The sequence below is a fragment of the Corapipo altera genome, unplaced genomic scaffold (genome assembly GCF_003945725.1).
Source record: "Corapipo altera isolate COAL_440 unplaced genomic scaffold, ASM394572v1 79, whole genome shotgun sequence".
Classification (NCBI taxonomy): domain Eukaryota; kingdom Metazoa; phylum Chordata; class Aves; order Passeriformes; family Pipridae; genus Corapipo; species Corapipo altera.
This window is the reverse complement of record NW_020884927.1, coordinates 2,723,538-2,747,703: the sequence shown is the minus strand read 5'-3', so window position 1 is coordinate 2,747,703 and position 24,166 is coordinate 2,723,538. Positions and strand designations below refer to the sequence as shown.

The following is a 24,166-nucleotide window of genomic DNA, read 5'->3' as shown; positions in this document are numbered from 1 at the left end:
GAAACAGCACCAGCACTATCAGGATGGTACACAAGAATTTTTCAGCTTTTAAGCAATTTTGTTGGATATAAACTTACTCCATTCTAGGAAACTCATATTCTTAAGCAGTCGTCAAAAAGATCTTTGGACTTGTAATTTTTTGCCATTTTCGGAGTTCAAACAATAATCTTACCTGTGACAACGAGGTGCAACGAGCAGGACTAATTTAACCACATTTTAGCCTATTAGAGAACCACAAATTATATGCAAAATGGAGTGTGTGTGATTCCAGTAAATACCATTGCAACTCAACTCTTCTGTCAGAAGCTCTGCTGTGTGTCCCCAACCAGATTAACACAACTGTAATGAGGAACAGGATTTTGAACCTCTTGAGCAACAACTGGGGACAGCTGCAGAGGATGGAAACGAAAATGGTACAATTAAATTATTACTACACTTACTGGTATCCAGTTCTGAAAACCATCATCAGGTTGCTACAAGCTGTCCTGCAACTGCAGACAGAGCAAAGGAAGTCACTCACAATTTTCTCATAATAAAATCAAATCCTCTGCTTCAGGTCTTCCAGCAAAATAACAGTGAATGCAGTATACCAGCAACCACAGAGCAATGCTTCGTACGTATTTCAAATGATATTTTGGAGTTTTCTAACTTTAATCAACCTCAATTATGAGCGGCTTCTCTAGAAAACATATTTATTCCACTTTCTCCTGTGTATGGGAGGCACCAGGAGAGATTTTCCACTGCTGCCCTGGGCCAGTTAGCTGAAGAGATTCCTGCCAAGCCGTATCCTGCCATGTCTTTGCTTCATACATTTCCATGTTTTGGAACAGCCTTTTTTGAGGTTTTACTTTCACACAGCAGAGAGTTGCCAAAGGACGTATCTGATTCTGCCATTTATCACCTCCTGTGGAAAAACAGTCTTGGATACACGTATTAGTCTCAGATATCACAACCGACAGTAAACACACTGCGTACAAGATGCACTGATTTATTAATAGAATAAAAATGAAATGTAGTGACATGTTTTTCCACTGTTAAAGCCATAGGGACAATCAGTGTCCCATTTATATACTCGGTGGCGTCATTCAGCAACTCATTCATAAACTCTGACCGACACGTTCAGGTCAGGTATTCCAGGAACCATTCCCACACTTCCATGTTACAAAGCGGATAACTGTGAGCTCAACTCCCCACGGTTTGCAGCTGCAATCAGTCTATGGGAGATTTTCCTACGTCCTCTTCTAATTCCTGAGACTTTCTCCACCTGGAATAGCTCTTTAAAGCCTTTCAACAGCAACAGAGTGAACCAGCTGAACTTCTTGTGGGGTACAAACCTGCTTTTCCGGCATGAAAATGCATTGAATGTCATACAAAAATAGGCTCATTTCCAATATATAGTGGAGATTATTTACTATAAGATCCCTGGCTAATTATTGGCACTTCGAGGCAACTACAACAGAGAAAATGTTTGCAATGGAAGCTTTAGATGTAACACACTCTCTTTTGTGTGTTTCTACTTCTACATTCTGTAGGGTCTTAAACTGTACCCATCATTTTTGTTAAAGCATAGCTGACAGATCTATCCATGTACAGCTTGGTAATGATTCAGCATTATCTGAAAGGAATAGGCAAAGTGATAAATATGAGGTATTACAACTGACTTTGCAATTTGCCTCAGTATGCAAATTTCCTTTCCATGAGGAAAGAGTATCATCTACAAAGGCAATTAAAGTAAGCACTTGGGTTTCACAGCAGTAGAAACCGTTGAAAACTAATCCTTTATGGATACAAAGGAAGAAAAACATTCTATTGCAGATGTTAGGGGACAGAATGCATTTTGAAGCAGATCAAGGGGTATTTTCTTCTGTAGGTATCTATCTCTTGCACCCTGCTCAGAACAGGTATCTGTGACACCAATAGGCTGAAAATCTTTGGAAAAACCCTACTGTTCACATGCAAATGTGCTGTTTCAGGAAGGTATAAAAGCCTGTGAAGAGATGGGCATTAGAACATGAACACAAACCAGGAGAGACAATGACAGATGGTGAACCCCAAATGAGTCTTGTGAAAAAAAAAGCACCTTTAAAATTTGAAAACAGTATTAAAGGAAAAGGGAAATGAAGTGCATGTGACTGGTACTGCCAAAGCCCAGATATAACCTCCAGGCCTGCAGAGAGTACATCATCCATAACCACGGGCTCATCTGCATCCAGCAGTCATGTAGCAGAACAAGCTGGGGAGCTTTCTGAAGTCACATCTGCTGCTTGAGTTTGTCTGTCCATACTGGAGAGGGATTTGGTCCCGGAGTTTTGAGACTGTTCAGAAGCAGCAGGAGAAGCAGCAGTATGGTTGGCACGCTCGCCCTCCCGCCCTGTACCACCGGGAGTGGGGTTCTCCTTTGCTGTCCCAGCGTGACTGTGTGACTGGCTGCCTTGTCTCCCTGCTTCTGCCTCCTGCTGCTGCAGCATCCGCTCCACCTCGATCTCGAGTTCCAGATTTTCCTCATCTGCCTCCACATCCAGCTGCTGCATTAACTCCTCCAGCTTCCTGGCCTTGCGGAGCTCGTTCTGCTGGATGATGGTGCACAGGTGCTCCGTGAGGTGCTCCTTAAGCTCCGTCTTGTGCTGGAGGTCCAGCTTGGCTGCCACGTACTCCGACTCCGCCTTTTCATACCGCTTCCTGCAAAATCAGCACCATTTCTAGTGGGTTAATTCTCAAAGCACTCCACAGCCTGACACACAGACAGACACTTCAAACATCCCTGAAATGCAACGTGCATTATGCCAGCTGTTCACGACGTGCTGCTACGTTAGCAAAGGGGAAGAAAATAAGTGTGAATTGATCAAAACTTCTCTGGACACTCCAGGCTCTGCTGCTGTGTACTCCAAGAGTTAACTTGCTCATCTGAAATCTATAGACTGAATCACAAACACACATTTTTGCTGCCTGTTTGAAGGGATGCATCACTAGCAGCAGAAAGAAACCATCAGAAATTGCAGTTTTCACACTTGTAATGAACACCCGCCCAGTGAACCGAAACACTGCACAGCAGTTTGGGGTTCTTCTAACCCAACCACGCCCCGACAGATACAGATGCTCAAAGGAGCACAGCATGGATACATATGGACATTTGGATAGTGTACTCTTCTGGCCACCCATAGACACGTTCAGAAAATCAGGAGCAGCACAGACTGACACAGGATGTGACATCAAAAGTGATCACAATTTCTGCGTGGCGACAGATGTAGAATTTTATTGCAAGCATCCCCCTGACACTCACCTCCTGCCAATTTGCACTTCCTGTCACGACAAATATAGCAAAAAGGAAATATTCTAAATATTTATCGAGGTTAACACACAGAGAATATCCAGCACTTTAATGGTTGGTGTCTGCATTAGTGATGCTTCTTCCACTGCATCAGTAAATCTGTGTATTCATTCTAATTAAGAGACAGATAGGTGCAATCTTGCTCATCAGGAAAAGGTTTTTGCAGCATGGCTACATGGTGCACCTTACAGAGCACTTACAAAACTAATGTAAGTAAGGTGGTTGAACAAAGCAGCCAGCTGTTTTATAAAGCAACAGAAAGACAGGATCCTTTGCTTAGTGAAACAGAAGGAAACGAGACATAGAAAAGCTTTCCCAAATATGTTCTTTTATATAATCATCACAAAACTTTGACTCAGATGTAAAGGCTGTGTCTGCAGTGGGCAGAAGATGCCCATTTACATTTGCCTCTCAAGAAAGTCAAGATTTCTTTAGGTCAGACACCTGAAATGGAAAAACTAATAATACTATGTTGGAAACATCTGCACAGTTAAACCTTTGGGCTGAATTCACACATATTATTCACGTCATGTTTATGAAAGTTCAATTCCACAGTGATTGGCCAATGCCCCTAACTATGTATGTGCTCAGGACTATTTAAAATTGCACTTTTTGACCCACTGAAGCGATTTTTGTTTCAGCCCTAAAACATAAGGCAAGAACTAAAAATTTGCTTTAAAAGACACCACTTAGAAGTAAATCGGCTTTGGCTTATAATACATGAAAACTGCAGCACTGGAAGTATCTAACTTGCATTTCCAAGTCCCTCCCTCACAAAAAGACTAAGTTCATGAAAGTCATTAAGAATTTGATAAATTTTATCCACTTGTCCTACCAGCATCTCCTTTTGTTCTTGTCATCAAAAACTGCTTTCCAAATGTCAGAGCCCCTCGTGTTCTGTGCTCTTTTGCCAGTAAGCATTTCAAATAGACACATTATTACAAACTCGGGTATGAGATTTGCAGGAGCATGTAATGGTTTCAGAAACACTGAAATGTTTTTCCACTTCAGGACATTAAATTCTGTATTCATATGCAATCAGCCACTCTGACTACAGTTAATCTTAGATATTTTAACTTATTTTAACACTAAAGAAATCTTCTTTTTTTTTTTTTTTTTTTTTAGCTACCACTGCTATTTTTTTAGAGACTAATTATCATGTTTATTGGCCTGTGGTCAATGTATAGCAAAAGTCAAAAGGAGAAATGCACATTTAACACATTGAATTGTGAACTCAAAACCGCAACCAAACATTTCTGCTTTATGAAACGGCTGCACAAACATCCCGATGTTTATCTACTGATGTTGTGGCTTACCCACAACTAATGGGGTGTTCCAATTAGTTTCTTGCATTTAAGGAACTCATCAGAACCAGAGTGATTAAAGGCACATTGTGAAGGGTGAAAGCTTGCTTTTTCCTTCAGTTTTTGGTCCTAGTTCCAAAAGCACTTCAGCAGTATTATATGTTTTAAGCTTAATTGGTCCCATTGATTCCAAAAGGACCAGAGCTGTCATCAACAAGCAAGTTTGCCTGAAAAGGACTTTCATTTTAGGACTTTTCAAGAAAAAACCTCTTTCCCCCTGAGAAGAAATAAACAACATTGAAACAATAAAGCAGGGCTTATGGACAACTGCACAGTTAAGGCACTACTTATGTCTCGTGACAGCACACTCTGCAGTCAGAAAACCTGCTTCGGTTTCCAGACTCCAAGGGAAAAATTAGGAAATAAAAAGCATGCTTTTACCTCAAGATTTGAAAGCCCCCCAGACTGTGACTGCTTTAACTACACGTTATTACAATGACATAGCTTCATTACTGCTTTGGTGACAGGAAACAGCATTTTCTCCCTGCTCTCAGGCAGAGCTATTCCCTATTCCCTGTTCCCTCCTCCCTGTGTGTCACTCACCGGGCATAGGAGTATTCCAGGCTGGCCTGATCAATGCGGTTCCTCAGGATGCCAATGTCAGCAGACACCATGTCATCCAGAGCTTGCAGCTCCTTCTGAATCCTTTTTAGTTTCACTGCTTCAGCTTGAGTTCTTTTGGATCTGCAAAAGGAAGATGTGCTTTTTTTTTCTCCCTCTTTTCAAGCCTCTCTTCTTGACATACCAGGCCCCATTTCATTTGCAGAGCAACCAACTTCTTTAGGATCTATTCAGAAGGTTTCCCCTTTATGGTTTAGGGCTTTTGATCTTTTTCAGTATCCACAGGGATCTAAAATGCCTGCTATTAAAGGACTACGGCAAAATTATGTAATGACTATAATCAAAGTGCCTAAAATGGATTGTGTTTCTTCACTGTGGAAACACACAAGAAGCTGCTGTATCTAAGTAGTTCCCAGTGTAAGGAAACAGGAAATGGCTTGGGGGGGAAGTGAGAGGGGGAAGGGCATTTAGCCCTGCAAATATCCCCTTTCAAAGAAGCCCAGTTAGTAGGGGCCAAAAAGTCACCTAACCTAAGCTTGATTTCAATTTTGCAAAATTATTCCCAAAAGGCCCAGCCAAATCCCAATGAAGTGAATGGAAAGTTTTACATCAGACACAAAGGATTTCAATCAAGCCTTATGTAACCTTTTTCAACTCAGCCTATTCATTCCCTCGTCCTGAAAACTAAATGTTGCTAAGGGCAGCAAACTTTGATGGATTTCACTCCCAAGCAAGCTGAGTGACTCTCATCATCACCAGCAAATCCACACTTCCCAGCCACTGCTTCACACCCAAAGTAGGTATCTGAAACCAACACTAGTTGTGCAGGCAGTGACAGCATCTCTCATTAGACCAGCTGATGCACATGGAAGGGAAAGACACCTGTGGTATTGCTGAAAGCCCGAGGAAGGACTCTGAATGTCAGATGTAACTCCCTAGGTATCACTTTCCATGTCCTCCTCTCTCTCCTCAGGCTTTGTTTCCAGGAGGAAGAACCCAGCCTGGTGGTCACACCCATGTTTGCTGTCCTACAGTGACTCAGAACAAATGCACTCGTGTTTTCTCTCTGCCTGGCAAAGGAAAACACCATTTTCAGAACTTTAAAGAGAATCTTCTACACAGTATGGGCTGTGTTCACTTGTGCTACCCAAGGGCTCTGTTGGGCAGAACACAACATGTCTGGGAGAGCACTGCAAGCCTGAAAGCTTCACATCACTTTCCCTGATCCAGTACTATGAGCTGTTCCAACATCCTTCCCTACAAACCTTGCCTTCTGTGCAGTCTTAAACTATATCACTATACAATGCCTTAAAGTCTGGTCCCCTGAAGAGCAAGAGCCAACAAATGAGACCATGTGCTATAATTTCTAATCAGCCAGGGGTACAATGGTATCTTCTTCAAATTAAAGTTGATAATCTTCTCTTTACAATACTCTTCACATACTCATAAGAGTCAAAAGCTCAAACAGTTTCTCATCATAATTTAGGAATCAAATGAACTTTCCTTAAATCCAGCAAAACCAATTCAGGAACAGAACACGGATAAGCATCTGAGCATCCCAACTTCCAAACATGATCTCACTAACAAATTCAAGGACTTCAGCTAATTCTCGAGTTGTGTAATAACTTTTCCATCTGCACACAGAGCTGCAGCTTTGGAAGTGTGAAAAGCTTAGTCACAACTTCTTAGCCAGCACTTGTCATCAAAGGGAGATGTCGCTCACAGCTGCTCACTTCTGGAGCAGCACACACTGAGCACAGAGAGGAGGAAAAAGTGACATTTAAATCAAGATCTGCAGATGAAAAGTAACCCCTTGCCCGTGCTCAGCCCATGCAGCACAGCCTGTTACCTCTCAGCAATAGCTCTGGCCAGCAGAGCCTTCTTGCGCTTATTCTTCTCCTCTATCAGCCGCTGCTCTTGCTGGAGGATTTCCCATCGGGATTTCTCCTGCCTGCTCATGGAAAAGAAGATCAAAATTAACAGAAAGTTCATTTCTCTTCCCGTTCTCCACATAACACAAATATTCACCATCATATTTCCTGGAGTAAACTCTAGAAATGTCAAAGGAACAATAAACAGGCTTCGGTTCTAAGGAAAGAAGCATCACCTGCAAGAAGTCACTCAGAGCAATAAAAACATTTTCAGATGAAATCTGCTGATCATAACAAAAATCTGCACAACCAGATAAGCTGCTGGTTAATTCAGCTTTGCTGGAAGAAAGAGCATGGAGCGCTTTTTCAGAAATGGATGGAATTTTTCATTTAAAGGATGTGCTTCCCTACTAGGTGGAAGCAGTTTCAAGTTTCTTACTGGCTGCTACAAGTTGCCATCTGTTCAGTCTGCCAACACAGCCTCTTTTTTGGAAATTTTTTTTTGCATAAAACAGATTCTTTTACAGGCCTGCTTTACAATACAGCCCCCAAATAATTAAACTGATAAAAATGAAAGGCTGATAAAAGTCGTAGTGAAAATCAGCAACAAGGAAGAACAAGAATTCACTTTTACCACCAGGGAAAGAATATTGATTCCCTTTCCTAGGTACGCCTACTAAGAGATACAAGCAGCCCCAGAGGATGGGATCAGGTGAGGGGGGGCAACACAGCTGGGCAGGACTCAGGAAAAACAAAAAACTGCTTTGCTGCTTTCCCACTCCATTGTGTTCTTCATGCCCTCTCTGAAGAACCCTCAGCTTAAAAATACCCAAGTAACTCAGCTACTAACAACCACTTCTGCACAAGAACATCTCTTCAGATTTCTCATCACCCTATCCCTAAAAACTCATGTAGAGAAATATTTGCAGTAAGATGTAGATTCAAGTGCCCAGGCTGAGATGAATCCAGCAGATCCAGGAGGTGGCTGTTGCAGCAAAATGTCATTTGCTCCCACAGCGTGAAAAACGTCTCTGCAAAGCTCCAGGTGTTTTCCCCACCAAAAAGGAGCTGAACAGTGTCTGGCTCACCACACCCAGAAAGCTGCTGATCCCTGCTTGGGGGAATACAAATGATGCATGGAAGTTTGGAGGCCAGCCTTCATAAACCATAAAGACATCTCAGGCACTTTATGATGAGCAGAGCCACTGCCACGAGAAATTATGTGGAAACAGCACAGTGCATCTCTGCATAGAGTACACTGCAGAATTTGGTCCTCAATCAGGTTTAACCCAACTAGAGATTAAAACCAAAGCTCCAATGCAGAGCAATCTAATATGGTCATAGAATCACAGAATGGTTTGGGTTGGAAGGGACCTTAAAGATCATCACATTCCACCACCTTCCACTAGACCAGGTTGCTCCAAGCCCTGACCAACCTGGCCTTGAACACTTCCAGGGATGGGGCATCCACAGCTTCTCTGGGCAACCCGTGCCAGTGCTTCACTGTCCTCGTAGGGAAGATTTTTTTCCTAATATCTAATCTATACCTACTCTCTGTCAATGGGACGCCCTTCCCCGTTGTCCTGTCACTACCTGCTCTTGTAAATAGTCTCCATCTTTCTTGTGGGCTCCCTTCAGGTCACAATTAGATCACCCCAAAGCCTTCTCTTTTCCAGGCTGAACAATCCCAGTTCTCTCAGTCCTTCCTCACAGGAGAGGGAATGATTTGATCTCTCAAACCTTCCAATTAGACACAGAAAAGTTCACTTTACTTCATAATGAAAAAATGAATCAACGCAGAGCAACAGCCCCCACCCCAGGATTTTACTGACTTACTAACAATTCCACTTTCTTTCTCTCCACTTGGGTGCTGGGCTGTGCAGGGCTGGGCTGGGCACTGTCCCTGCCATTGCAAGGTGTCACCTCCTCCCGCTGATCCTGGCTGTCACTTTGCCTTTGATCTCCAGCAGGAGGAGGATGAGGTGTTGGCACCGGCTGCTGAGGGTGACAGGGCTTGTGCTTTGGTGCAGAGAGCAACTGCTCCGGAGTGACAGGGGCTGCCCCACCCTGCAGTCCCAGCCTCTGGCATTGCTGCTGGAGGGCTTTTTCCCGCTGCAATTGCTGCAATTGCTTCCGAGGCTTGTTCCCAGTGTGGGGGCGAGGCTGCTGCTGCTGCTGTTGCTCCGAGGGCTCGAACAGCTCTATCAGAGGAGAGGGAGAAACGGGATTAAAACCAAATCTCATTGTCAAAGAATCTGTGAATGAGTTTTTCTGGACAAGCAACTGCTGCACAACCAACATAAGGATGAGACGACTAGAGTGCCATGGAAAGCTAATGTGGGGGAAAACCCAGCAAGCTGGAAATGTTTTGCTAGCGTAAGGATCTGGAGTTTTAAAGGATATGAGCATTCTTAAATAAGGAGAGGGAGGAATAAGGGGCCTGGACTGCAGAACTAAAGGAGGAACGATAGGAGAGAGGCAACTCTTGGGATAATCATGGAGAGGCAGATCTGGGGCTGAGGAAGGGTCCCATGCAGCCTAGTGGGCAAATCAAGGACATAAACCGGAGAACGGGGAAGAACGAGGTGACACGTAGGCAAAGAGGAGGCTGGGAACACGAATGGGGCAGTGGGCAGGGATGTGGAAGCAGGGCGAGAGCCTGGAGAGCCTGGAAACGCGACCGAAGGGTTGTGGGGGGTCAGAGAGAGGGGCAGGATGAGGGGAGGGGTGAGAGATGGGGCTGGACGGGAGGGGCTGCCTAGGCGTTTGATGGGGGGATAGACCACCTGAACTGAGGGGTCGGAAGGAGATGCAGATGGAGGGGCTGAGGGGCGAAGGGAGGCAGGTACAGCTGCGGGGGTGCCGAGGCCCGGGGGGCTCCCCCGCGCTGCCGTCCCCCCGGTGCCCGGTGCGTACCTGGGCGCTGCCCCCGCAGCCGCCGCAGCTCCTCCTGCGAGAAGCCGGCCCAGGCCTCGGCCATGGCGCTCCCTCCTCCCGCCGCGCAGGGCCGGGGCTGCCCCGCCGCCGCCGCCGGCGAACGCCGCGGACAGCCCGGCCGGGGGCCTCGCGCCGCCGCCACGGGGGCGGGGCGGGCAAGATGGCGGCGTGAGCCGGGGGGAAAGAGAAGGGGAGGGCGGCGAGGGGATGCGGGTCGTCCGTGCTCCGGGGAAAGCTGCCCTGGGCACAGCCCCGGGGCTCCTGAGAACACAGTGCCGTAAAGAAGCACGGAATCAACTAGGTTGGAAAAGACCTCTGAGATGATCGAATCCGACCGGTGACCGAACAGGGCTAATGAGGTTTAAAGGGAGAGGGGAAGCCGCACCCGAATAAAGCAAACTTCAAGGAGCATTACACTCTCCAGACACACCGCCCCGGTCATTTATAATCTGTAATTAATGTAAATAAGAGCAGGAGAGATCGTGCTCCAGTGAGTGTAGTTAAAGTTCCGGTGACACCACTGTGAGGAAATGATGGAATCCCAGAGTGCTCTGGGGGCTGGAAGGGAAATTAAAGCTCATCTCATTCCACCCCCTGCCATGGGCAGGGACACCTTCCACTAGGCCAGGTTGCTCCAAGCCCTGTCCAACCTGGCCTTGGACACTTCCAGGGATGGGGCATCCACACCTTCTCTGGGCAACCTGTGCCAGGGCCTCACCACCCTCATAGGGAAGAATTTTCTCCTAATATCTAATCTAAATCTCTTTTCATTTAAAACCATTCCCCCTTGCCCCGTCACAACCTGCCCATGTAAAAAGTCGCTCTCTCTTTTCTTATAAGCTGCCTTTAAGTACTGGAAGGCCAGCAAGGAAAAGTATTATTTTGCCCACACTGATGTTTCTGAAAGTGTGCTCTGACCATTATGCACAAGGTTGCACATACAGGCTCCCATCCTTAGGTATAAACTGAAAAGATCCCACAATGAACAGCAGTATCCCTCAGTATCCTCGAAAAGAAGCCTTTCCCCTTCCCTCCCAAACTCCTGTGGCTGCTTTAATCCTGTCAGAGGCCCTGTGGATGAGCTCCCCTCCCACTGCGAACACAAAGGCACGAGCCCCCAGCTCAGCTGCAGCAGCCCAGGGGCCTGCGGGCTTCAATAATACATCAGCAGCAGTAAAACAGGGACATTTCCAGTGCCTGACCACATCCCTCCCCGACTCCAATCTGTAAGGGATTAGTCAAGCTCTGGAGCTCCCCAAGCAAGCCCATAACTTGATGGCCATGGATGACACTGCAATTTACCGCGGCAGCACTTCCAGCAGCTCCTGCATGACTAACACATCCCATAAATACCAGCCCCGGACAGGGGGGGACAGCCCTGAACTGGCAGGCATTAAGTGTTTCTGATGGGATTTGGCCCAGTGAGTGCCTTTGGAGAACACAAGTGCCACCTTTGTTCACCTGCAGCTCAGCTGGAGGCCTTGATGCCGAGCAGAAGCGTTGCAGGCATCCAGCGGAGGCGGAGAGCATGGTTATCTCAACCAGGAAGTCCTTCCTGGATGAGCCTGGGGCAGAGGGATGCTGAGTGGCCCTTCAGACAGGATTATGGTTTCCTCTGGGAAACCTGACTGAGCACAGGAGAGATCTGAATGAGAGCCATGATCCAACTTTGACTCAAACTCTCTCAGACTCCAGGGAGTCCAGATGGCAGAACTAGGTGTCAGCCTGAATTTTACAATGGAACAGTGTTGGCCAGCCCAGCAAGGGTTGGCTTATAACAAGGCGTGGGCACCTAATTCCGTTCTAGATGCCCATATAAGAGTCATGAATCTAAACCTGTTCTGATATCTAAATCACAGTAAGGGGCTGCACCAAACCCACAGATATCAACTGAATGTGCTTCATGAAGCACAAACACATATTTCTTGAACTTTGACTCTTTCTTCTCTTCCAAGTTTTAGTGCTATGAACAGAAGTGAAGCACCATGTTCACTTTACTGCCACAGATATTCCAGGCACAGAGCTCCCACGTGTTTTATAGAAAAAGTATAAAGAGTTTAGAGTTGTTAACTAGAATGCTATAGGCAAAGCAGCAATCCATGCTAACAGCTTCCATCGGCCAAAGGTTTAATTGCTGGCCTTTGGGCCAGCTTGCTCCAGGAACAATTACAGCCCAGTGAAGTCATTTCATGGAGCATTTACCAACAGCAGGTTTAGAAAACGCGGGCTGACCGTGTTCTCTGACTGTTTAAAGTCCTGTGAGCAGAACATGGCACTGAACATTTGCCACCTAGGAATAAAAGTGTTTTCCAAGCAAATTTTGCTAAAATGCAGGCTGAAAAGGCAAGAAGAGAAAACAGAAAACTTTCCCATCTCCTGGACCAATATCCCCAGGAACAACACAAACTTTCCTGTTACATCTGGGGCTGGATTTGAGTCCTGTATCTTTTTGTGCTTCAAGAGCTGCTCCCTCACTAACAGACCTGGAGACCTCCATGACTGCTGCATCCGTTTTCTTGTGGTCTAATTAGCCTGGAGTCTGCTGATTCCAGAAGCAGGGAGCACCAACAGATCACAGAAACATCTCTTCTCTTGCAGTTCCCAAATCAGCGTGGAAATGTCATCACAGGCTGGCAAATTGGGCTCCCCAGGTCAGACCTCAGGGTCAGACCTCAGATGACATTTCAACCCGGGACAGATGCAATTTGTGCCAGGACATAACTTCAATTTGCATCGGTTTCATACTCAAAATTTTGGGGAGTTTTAAGAGCCAAATAAGCTCTTCCATCAAGGGGCTCCTCAACTTAGATAATATATTTTTAACTCGATTCTTGCACTGCTCTGCACGCTGTCACACTAACACACAAAGCAACATTTTCCCAGGAGAGGATTGAGCCCTAATGTGAGACTTGTATAGGGAAGTTTCCTTTCTGCTTGTGTTTCAGACCCTATCATGAGCTTCCAAGGACTCTGACATCTAATTAAAGAGACATGAGGATAAAACATTGTGAAAATAACACAGCCAAAAATTCCTAAATCAATTTAGTCCTCTTTCTAATTTGTACTATTAAACTTGTATCTATTGTATCCATCCAAACTGTATCCATCCACTTTATCTTGTGCCAATGTTATCCCATCTTTTACCAGATCATAACACAGGCTGGCTTGGGAAGAACCACCACGTCCAGATGAGCCATAGCACTGTGTGAGCACTGTACCAGTGATTCAAACCCCAGAAACACTTCAAGAATGTAACCCCAGTGTTATCCTGCAGTTACTGTCCCTACTGCAATGGGCTGGTTTGAGGAGTCATGCAAAAATGCAGGTACATCTAATGGAAGCAGTGTTTCTGCTGTAAAATGAATTATTCTCATTCTGGAGTAAGGTGAAAAAACTGAATTAAAAAAACCCCAGCACTATTCCTTCTCCTCAGTTTCTGTTCCCTTTAACTGCCTGGTAAGTGGGATTAAGTCAGCACTGTCATTTCTGGGACCAAGGCAGTCTTTTGGTTTGTAAGAATTTCATAGAAGGAAACAAAAATTCACTTACATAAAGAGGTACTGAGTGAAAAAACCTACATCAGAAACCTGCTTTTTAAACCATATAAACCAAAGGTTTTCAACATCTTTTGATTTGTGGCTCTGTGTGAAGAGGCAGACTTACACAGCAAGTTTAAGTCTGTGGCTTTGCTTCCTCTGAGTTACCTTTCACAGAGACCTTAGGGGTAAAGCCCTGACCCCTGGTCTAAGGCTGTGGTTTGAACTCACAGCTGTTTTCCTTTAAAAGGTCCAAATTTTGCTCCTCAGGGAAAGTGGGGATACATCCTAGCAGTGCTCCCAGCAGATCTCTCTCAGGGCTGTCCATGGCACCTGTGGGGCTGGAACAAAGTCCCACTGCAGCCAGAGGGATGGAACAGGAAGACAGAACAGGGCTGCAGAAATTGTCTGATTTTTGCCATGGACTCCAGCAGGCTGCAAATTCCCCATCCAGACCTGCAGATACCGCTTTTCCCTTCCCAAGGGTACCTGGGGCTGTCAGCGGCCAAACTGGGGTGAGGTGTTCCCACAGGGACCCCACACCACACAGGGCTGGTGACCAGCAGAGCTGGGTGGGGAGAGCAGCATGTTTGTCCAGGACACGTCTCCTTACAGTGATATGTTTGCTTTGAAACTGAGCCTACAAACATCTCGGCTTTTAAGGCTCCCACCTCATGTTTTCTTGTTTAAGCTTTTGAGCTTTTCCTTTAAGATGAGTTAGGCTTTCAGAAAATCACATCTGAACTGGCAGAAAGCTCAGCGTGCAATATAAATGTTTTCTTTAAAAAAAACCCCAAACAATTAACATTCCTACTGACATTTTTGGAGTCTTTCTCACCTCATTTTTCCACACAGACAAAAATATTCTGTAGTAACTCCTCATCTTAAATTATTTGCATGAAAAAAAATGTTAAACAGGATTAAAAGCTTGCTAATTAAAAGCACCTTAAAAAAAAGCTGTTAAAATTAAAAAAACCCCAAAACTTCATTACTACCAGAAATATCCTGAAGATTATAAATTTACCATTTTGGCTAGGAAAACCAGAGCTGAGCAGTGAAAGAAGTGGAAATGAGTAATTATTGATACATGTTTTTGTATAGCTAAATAAATATTGTTGTAGCTAATTACTTTAAAAAGATACTTTCTAAATGGTTTTTAAACATCATTAAAATAATACTTTTTATAACCCCAAGTTAAATACTTCATGACAGTTCTGTAATGCTTTTAATTGCATTGCCTAATGTGAAAGTCATAATTCAAATGTTTATACAGAAAAACTAGAAAGCAATTGCTTTCATTCTAACTCTTTGTGTAAAAATTGTGATCTAACTGTCAAAACAGTTGATAAAATTAAAGATTTGAAGAGAAATTTGCTAAATGTTTGTTATCTTTGGCATAACTTGGGTGATTAGAACCACTGCACTAAACAAATTGAGTTTTCATCAAACAAACTTATTGTTGTTACACGCTCAAGAGAATGAGCTGAGGTTGTTTAGTCTGGATGGGAGAGAAGTGTGGGGGAGAAGACATGATAATAGCCTTTAAATATATAAAACACAGCTGTAAAGAGACAGGGGAAATGTGTATTCAGTGCCCGTGGCGGATAGGTGAAGAAGAAAGCGAGACTCAGGCTAGAGATGAGCCAGGGGAAAAGGTGGAGAGAATTGACTCAAGACCACCACAGAGTCTCCATTCAGGTATTTTTAACAACAAACATCTGCTGGGCAAGGCAGAGGAAAGGTCAGTGCAGCCCCAGGACAGCAAGAGGCACGTTTTGGAGATTCTGGGTGTGTGGATCCCCACACAGGCTCCAGCAGAGATGGGGAGGCTCCCAGACCTGTCATGGGTTCAGGCTGCTGAGCAACATTTTTGACCTTGCTCTGCTGCATCGGTTATGTTGTCCCATCAGAGACAACCCACATCCCTCGGGGTGTGCTGCTGCCAGCTGAGAACGGGCCAGCTCCTGACACCTCTCCCAGCCTTGTTCCCATGACAGTGGTACTTCCCAAACCATTCCCACTTCTTCCTGCTGCTGTCACAGCCCCATCACCCTCCCCTTGGGCACACACATCTGCACCACCAGCTGCACCACTTTCAGTGCCATCAGCTGTGCAGCTCCTGCCACCCCTGCAAGAGTCTCTGTGGGAAATCTTTGTCTTTTCATGGCAAGACAGAGGGACAGATGGTTGCCAAACCCAAGAGCCAGCACTGCTTGTAATATGTATTTGCAGTAGAGCATTACATGATGTGAAAATCACTTTCCTACCATAAAGTGCCAGTCAGCACCAATGTGACAGCTGAGCCCAGCCAGTTCATGTCTCTCCTTCCAGCTACACAAGCCACGTGCTGGAGGATGTTGTCCTCTCCTCTTTCCCGCCTCTGTACCACTGCAACACAGCACACTGGGCTGAGACAACTCCCTTCTGCAAGTGAAATGCAGGTGATCCTCAGGGAGTGGTGTGGGACACTGCTCCCATCCTGCTGCATCCCCACAGGGCACCCCAGAAATGCTGTTGTTTGTGTGAAGGCACAGCATGGAATCAGTGCACACTGGTTTGGCTCGTTTTCAGCCCAGGTGGTTGAAGGGACACCAGGTGAGGCCACGTGTTCAGTGCCAAAGAAGGATGTGTGACAACACCTACCTATTTGCAAACCAAGCCATCCTCTCACCTTTCCTGTATCCTTGCAGTAAGATGCTAGATATTTCTCCATGAAGCCTTGTCCAGAGCACAGCCATGTCCTCCTCATTCAGGGTCTCTGGAGGTGTCTGTAACACAAATATAAAGAAGAAATATAAAAAAGAGCAACCATTTGGAGACCAGCAAGCTGTAGGACACACATAATCTTAATTCTCCTCCCCATCCTGCAAACACTTAAGCTACAACAGACAGATGTGCAGGGTTAGGACCTCAGCATCCCCTCAGTTGCCTGAGAGGTGAAGGGAGCCCAAGTTCAGCCAGGTTATCCTCAGCACTATAAACAGGAGCTCTGAGACAGCACGGCCAATTTTGGGTGCAGCACTCCAGCGTCACCCTGAACAAGCACCACCTGTGGTGCCCCATGTCTGGAGGGCCTGTGCTTCAGAGAGCACCCAGAGAGCTCCGAGGGATGCTCCCACCTGCAGCCCTGGCCACTGGCTGCCCCACAGACAATGCCTGCTACAATTTGGAAGTCTTTAAGATGAAACGTTGTCTTTCATGCAATAAAGTTCATGAAATGTTGATGCTTTCTCCCTGTAAGAAGCACACATAAAAGAGATATAAATCCTCACCTGTTTATGGATGATGTCAGTGAAGGGTTCCTCGCTGAGGCTGGATCTGGGAGGATGCTTTCAAAGGATTGCTGAGTTAGAGTGCTTGGCTTTTACAGAGGCTTTACTCGGTAACTTCCTTCCATGGCTTTGGAAAGTCCTCCCCACCAGTCAGTTGCTGCCTTTCACAGTGTTTGTGTAGAAGTTGTTTTTCAGCGGTTTCTGTGAGAGGAGAGTGTTTTCTTTAGTTTTTGAATACTGCCATGACTGCACACCCAGCTGACACCCACAGGCTTACTAGGGCCACACACTAATGATGATTTCCAAGTGTTGGTGTCACTGGCAGGGTTTGAACCATAGCTATAAAGCCCGTAAATAAGCAGGCTGATGGCCAGGGAGGCTTAGCAGCTCCTTGGTGAGGTATCTGAGATAGTTGGGGAGTGATCTGTACCACACCCTGGCTACAAACACTGATATCACAGACATCAGCCTGCAGTAAATGGAGAGGTTAATAAAGCAAGCTCTGATTAAAACAGGAGCAACCCAAATTAGACCTTTACTGCTGCAGCAGGAAGGTGAAAAAAAGGATGACTGGTTTCTTCTGGTGGTGGAAAATTCTGGTTTTGGAGCTGAGCTGAATAGGAAAGACTTAATATAATGAGAACATCTCAATTCATTTTGGGTCAACCAAAAACATTTTGCTTGACCAGTAACAAAATGTTCTGGTTTGCTTGGAGACTATTTAATCTTTTTTAAAAGTCAAGCAAAAACACACAACTGACTTCCTTTTGAATTGAAGTCCATTGAAAATGAAAACAAAAAAGAAAGCTTCAAACTAAATGATGTTCAATAAAGTAATCTGCTTCAGCCTGAAAATGCTGAAGTGAAACATTTCAATATTTAAGGAAGGAAAGAAGGACTTCTATTGTTTTGTCTTGTCGTTGACTGAGTTCAGCCTGGATTTGTGAGTTATTTTGGTTGCCTTCATTTTCACAGGGCATTTCATTTTTTATTTTTATATTTTAAACTCTTTTAGTACTCTCTTCTTGTTCAGTTTGAGATACAAATGGTCAGGTTCAGCAAAGGTTCATAAGAACATGACTGAGCTGACAATTTGTACAAATATCAGGCAAATACTTTGGGGTCTTTTTTTCCCTCTTTGTATTTTAGTTTTCCTTTGAAATTGTACCTGAATTTCATAGAAGCTGTGGGGTCCTCAGGACCCCTGAAACATGCACAGAGCAAAACTGTCAAAGTCTGTGTGCTCTGCTGCGTAACCTGCACACCACAAAAATTCAGATGCCATCTTCAGTCCTGCAAAATATTAAGACAGGCATTTAAGATTTACCCGAGTGATTAAGCATGAGCAGCTTGTAAGTGTTTCCAGATCCCTCTCCTAGCAGGAGAAAAGGCTCTGCAATCCCTGTCCACGTGCTCAGTGTAGCAATGCGCTCACAAACGGAGAAACTGAAGATGAACTGGGGAGGACAAACAGATATCCTGAGTTTTGAGACTAAGCCAGCATTGCCTTTGAATCCAATATGGACTGTCCAGCTCAGAAAAGCAGGATTATTGAGCCGGTGTCTGTCAGGGTACATCTGCATCCTCCCTGGAGCAACACCTGTGCACCAGCAACTAGAAAACCCTCCGAAGTACACATGGTCAGATTCAGTCTGCAATTTTTCATCTGGCTTGGGAGTGTTAAATGAAGATCAACTGCTGAAATTGGCCTCATTTGGGGAATCTGACTCTGTCTGTGCTTACAGGAAAGACCTTTGTCCTCCAGGTTTTATGTGAAGCCCCAAAGATTGCAGACTTTCTGCATAAGCCACAAAACAATCCAGAGAGCATCTGGAGAGAGACTTGCCTCATATCCCAAACTGTTCCCTCCATGCAAGCATACCAATATATTTTTCCCCACAAACTGCTTGATCATGAAAAGAGATCTTCCTCAACTTGCTCAGGGCTTCAAAAAAAGCTTAGCAGCCCTAGCCCAAGTTTGAAAGCAAATTCAAGGGTTTGCCACTGCCTTTGAACACAGCGGGAATCTACTCCAACAGGTTAGATCTCAGGGGCCACGTTGCTCCCAGGATTTAAACCAGACCACATGTGAAATGGCAGCTACCTCTTGATTTTATATTTTATTTTATTTTAAAATAGGATAATCTAGGGGCTATGTTTTTTATTACGATTATTACTACTATTTTAATGGCAAATTCAGTGGTGCTGCCTTCCCTCCTTAATGAAGGGAACCAGAAACTGGAGCTCAATTTCTCCCACTTTCTAGAAATAGTCTCTGCAAATCCATTGTAAAAAAACTAACCACAGTCTTTTTCCCCTTTCTCTCTCTCTCTCCCTCCAGAGAGGGGTTTTTCATCAGCTCAGACCATTTTTCTTCCACCACCTCTTTATCTTAACCTTTTCTCAAAGGTTGCATTTATTTTCTGAGGTCCATGGCCAGGACAAGGATACAGAGGGTGCAGCTGACACTGTCTTTTGAGGATCTCTGTCACCAGTGCAAGAAGCACAAGCCTGGGGATGGGGAGGATGTCTCTGGAAATGGCTCCTGCCCTCATCCAGTCCAGTTCACCCAGTTCACCCAGTCAGGCCCCTCCACAGGAGCTCACTGCTGCCCATCAGAGCATGTCCTTGTAGCCAGAGCTGTCTCCTGTGCTTGGATTGTACAAACCCCTTTCCTCTCCCTTCCGCACTCCTGGCTATTGAGTTCATATCTGATTGTTCCTCTGAACCTCTCCAAAATCATTGCTTCCTCTCCATTCAACTCCAGGCTGGAATTGAGCTGTTCTCCCTCCCCTGGGACCTTGCAGTGAATTTGGCTGAGAGGAGGAGGCAGACAGTGGCTCATGCCATCCCTTCTTGTGGAAATCTTGGCATACTCCTCAAGGAGATGATCTCAGATAAGCCCACTGCCAGGAAGAGAGGTTCACCACTCTCCCTGGAAACTTTGCAAGCCCTGGTCTTCATCCAGATAGGAATTTTTTTTTTTTTTTAAATTTGAGCAAAAATGCTTCAATCTTTTCAGTGTGAGAGAGGAGTGAAAAAATAAATCGCTGCCATTATAGTGGATAAAAAGGAGTTTAGGCAGTCTTTGAAGAGCCTTGGTGCTGAAACAAATGTTTAAATTAGATGAGAATGGATCTTCTGCCAGAAAAGGGCTTTGCTTTGTTCAGCTGTCTCCTCTCCAAGGCTGTCTCTCCACAGTTAGGGTGGTTGGCACCAAATCTGGCACTGACCCCTTGGGATTCAGTGGTGGAGATGGAGAGGTGGGACATGGCTCTGCTGTTTGAGATGGGAGGAGAAACATCTGCAGCAAAGGGCAGAGCTGAGCCTGCACAGGAGCATAAAGGGGTTGCAGCTCCCACCTGCAGCAGCTTGTAACCACATCTACACATCAGGGTGCAACATTAGGATGCTTCCATTGAAACATATCCACGCACAGCCTCAGGATTGTGTTTTACTCAGTAGAAGTAGATTTTCTACTCATGTGGGCAGAGGAAGGTTTTCATTTGTGCACTCACCCATCCGCCCATGGCCAAAGCCAGCTTGATTCTGGTTTGTAGAGGTGAGTCCTGGCCAGACTGTTCTTCAGCTCCTGCTCCTCCTGGTCATCTCTGTCAGCTTGTGGTGCCCACAGTGCTCCTGGTCAGCACAGTGGCCCCATCTGCACCATGACTCAGGGCTCACAGCTGAATGACAGCGGCAGGAATTGCCTGCAGGGAAGATGCTGAGAAAGAGATGAGGAAAAACTACATCCCACACCAGCCAAAAACCCAACTCACTTCCACACCCACCAAGCACTGGGACCGCGGCAAAGCCAAGCCTAAAGGGGCCACTCAGCCCCCGCAGCATCTTGAACTGTGCTTTTCTAGGTCGTCACAAACCAGCCCTGACAGTGCGAGGAGAAAACAGACTCAGAGCAAATCCCCCACAAGGCATTGCCTGCATTCCCCACCGCGGGCTGGGCTGCGGGTCACTGCCTCCAAACAGCATCGCCCACGGGAACGCAGCACCGGCTCAGCCCCGGCCTTGGAAAGCCACTGGGGAAAACAGAGCAGGGGCTCAAGGTCAGCACAGCCCCGTCGAGGCGCCGGGGATACCTGAACCACTAATTTGCCAGACGCCCCCGAGCCCGGCTTGGCAGCCCCCCGCCGGCTGTCCCGGCGTGGAAGCCATTAACATTTAAAAATACTTACAGGAATGGAGGGGTGGGGGGGAAGAAAAGAAATGGTATTTGCGGAGGCCCATTCCTCAGCGCACTTTCATGTGTGCCAAAGTTTGTTGGCATGGCTCGGAGTTTGATAGGGAACATCTGGGCTGCTGTTGCTGCCTGGATATTGGCTGAGGGCAGCGAACAAAAGGGGTTTGTGCAGGAATGCGCGGGGAGGGGCGCGGGGTGCGCGCGTCCAGGGACAGCTGCGAGAGGAGAAAGGCAGGAATACTCTCTGAAGAAGAAAGCCTAATGCACATCCCATGTTCCTGCTTTTAAAAAGGGGATAAAAGCCTTCCCCCCCCCACTTCTTCTCTTCCCTCTCGGGGTACTGAATGTGAGCAGGGCTCAGACATAGATCCGTGCCCTGCTACCTCTGCACATTCGATTATTGATGCAGTCTGCAAAAACAATTGGGGTGGAAGGAGCAGGTTAGTGGGAGAGCAGGGAAGTCTGAGCCCAACCACGAGGTGCAGCACCAGCACATACTCAAGACTTAACCAGCAAGTTCCTTGCAAGCAGCCTGACACCATGAGGGGAAACACCCAGTGACAAACCCCCCAGGAGTGCAGAGACTGCTGACATGGACCCACTGAGAACAGCACTGGTTGAAGTTTCTTCCACTCCTGCTGGAAATTTGGGGTAAGGAGCTGAAAATCAACACCATGCCACTGCCAGTGACACAAATCCAGAGACTGCCTCCTACAGGGTCCTGCTGGATCTGACACCAGAGGATGGCACGGAGGGATGAAGGAGGAACGGATTCACACTTAAAGAAGGCTGGTCTGTTGGGAGCTATCTGGAAACTACAGGCCAGGTGCAACCCTTGGCTCTAAAGATCACAGCACACACGCTCCATCCCACATGCTCCACCCCCAGGGAGTCACTGCTGCCTGTGGATGGACACCAGAGACTTTTGATTGAACCTCATGTAACCTCTCTGATATTCTTCCTTTTGCAGCTCCTTTCCACCACACCATGACTGCAGTATTTTTTACCAAAGGTGTTCATAGTGTTCACAAACCTTTTGAACATCTCACTCTATGGACTAAACCTGTTTCTCAACATGTGCAGTACTGGTGTAATTTCCTATCTTCTGATCCCTCTTTGCTCATCCCATTTTTGTCCAACTCAATATGAGCAAGTTTTGAGCATTTAAGGTGTTTGGTTTTTTTTAAGTCAATGGAGAATTTTTCTCTTTTGTTTCTGGTATGTACATTTGGCCTCAATCCTACTCGAAAGCCTACATTCCCCCTTGGCTCCAATTAAGGATACAAATTGGGTCTGCTTCCTAGAACAAGCTTTCCATTGCCTTTGTCTTTGGGGCTCCTTGGAATCACTGGAGCCAACCCAGAGAGGGTATTTGGGCAGGACTTGGGTCGCACATCCCTCTTGCTACCCCCACCTTGACAGGGAAGCCCTCTGGGAGCGCTCCAGGGAGCAAAATCTAAAGACAAATGCTCCAGGTCAGCAAAGACCCTTGGGTCTGACAGTCAAGGCAAATTTTTCCAGCCCTAATCTCCTTTCCAAGTCTTGGCAGCATGCCTACACACCATCATTTTGAGCTGACTTAGTCAACACCAGCCACACAACCCTCCTGGCGCTGCCTCGGGCAGTGGGCTCGTGCTGGGGCTGCTGGCTCCAGGGCTGGGCATGTTTGGAGATAAGCCTCCCCCAGTGATATGTGGATTTCGATTACATCAGTGTCAAGACAGCTTTTGCCAGAGCCAAGCAGAGCTCCTGCCACGCCAAAGAAAGCAGCCAGGCCGGCCAGGGGCTGTGCACAGCACTGTGGGGAGGACACTGGTCCCTCTCACGTGGGGCAGCACAGCCTGCAGACCCACCCCTGTGCCACGCAGACAGTCCTACCTGGTCGTCTCTTCTGTGGTGGGTTGGGAAAGGAGCTGCAGAAAACCCAGCTGGCCTTTGGGAACTCTGCAGCCCTGGGTGGGGAATGAGCAGGCACACAAACACGTGACCAAGTTGAGCAGCCAGTGCCCTGCTTTGGAGAGGAGGAAAAAAGCGTAACTACAGTGTTTAGTGTTAGACATCCCTTGATCCACTGCTGAAGACAAGGGGGTTGAGAGTAGCCAGTCTACTTCTGATTTATCAGTCATTCATGTTGCCAAAGTGCATTTGCCATCTCTCAGGGGCAGGTCTGTGCCTCCATTCATCCTCTACATCCTTCTCCAGGACACTGTTTCTCTTAGCTCTGCCTGAAAACAGCCCAGTGTCACCAAGGGACATGATGCTGGAAAGGCATGGCTCTCCAGCCGTGCTCCTGCCTGACCCCACTCCCATGTCCTTCCCTGACCACTGCCAGCAACTAAGAAGAACCAGCCTCAACAAAGACAACAAGCCCATTTCAAAAGCACAGAAACAATTTAAGAGCTGAAATCCCGCCTTCCATGTGGTTAAAGGCCCCATCAGGAGGTAGACTCTTAATCATCCTAGATGCTTTTGAAGGCTGTAATAGAAGGTCAGCTGTATCTTCAATGTCCCATGGGACCCACATGCCTTTGAAGCGCCTCCTGAGGGACCACGGTGGTGGTGGCTGAGAAGGAGGATGAAATCCTGGAGCCAAACAAATCACGAGTCCAGTGAAGTCTCACAGTGGTTCAGGCTGCTCCTGCCAATGAGGCTCCACCTCATTTGCCCCATCTCTGCATCTATCCACTGTCTAACACAGGCCAGCTGGGAAACTCCCTGTGCAATGGGCTTGGGAAGGGGCTGGTGGGAAAATGCCCATTTAACGTTTTGCAGGCAAGGGTAGTTCAGACAGTTATTTCAACTTGGAAAAAAACCTTCAAATCTGTTTCCAAATTGTCCAAATGTTTGGCTTTTACATTTCCTTCAGTGACATCCCAGGGTTTTAGTTGAAAAGGTCTTCTCTCTTCAGAATTAAGCTGCTTCTAGGGAAAAAAAACCCCTATCAAAACAGGAAGCTTGAAATTATCAAAGAAAAATATTTTCATTGACCTTAAAGATCTTACTCTTTGGTTTTCTAGTTCACAAAATTTTTCAGAACTGACTCCTCTTCCCCAGGAGAGATGAGAAATACTGTCAGTGCCTCAAAAATGCTGCCAGGAG

The 24,166-nt window shown here is 46.2% G+C and overlaps 1 protein-coding gene across 4 annotated transcripts; it reads right to left on the bottom strand.

The window, feature by feature from the left end:
- Positions 1-972: 972 nt before the first annotated feature.
- GORAB (golgin, RAB6 interacting) lies at positions 973-23,070 on the bottom strand. 4 transcript variants are annotated; one of them, XM_027658514.1, is made up of 8 exons: positions 22,946-23,070; positions 20,388-20,579; positions 16,870-17,070; positions 16,269-16,365; positions 8,965-9,325; positions 7,103-7,204; positions 5,236-5,376; positions 973-2,679 (listed from the first exon to the last, which is right to left on the bottom strand). In XM_027658514.1, exons 4-8 carry the CDS (start codon positions 16,333-16,335, stop codon positions 2,217-2,219), a joined length of 1,134 nt encoding a protein of 377 aa, XP_027514315.1. In that variant the 5' UTR covers positions 16,336-16,365; positions 16,870-17,070; positions 20,388-20,579; positions 22,946-23,070; the 3' UTR covers positions 973-2,216. The 4 variants fall into 4 exon arrangements, with proteins under 4 accessions (XP_027514315.1, XP_027514317.1, XP_027514316.1 ...); XM_027658516.1 differs by having other exon boundaries at positions 16,966-17,070; XM_027658515.1 differs by lacking the exons at positions 20,388-20,579; positions 22,946-23,070 and adding an exon at positions 18,197-18,216.
- Between the last annotated feature and the right edge of the window lie 1,096 nt (positions 23,071-24,166).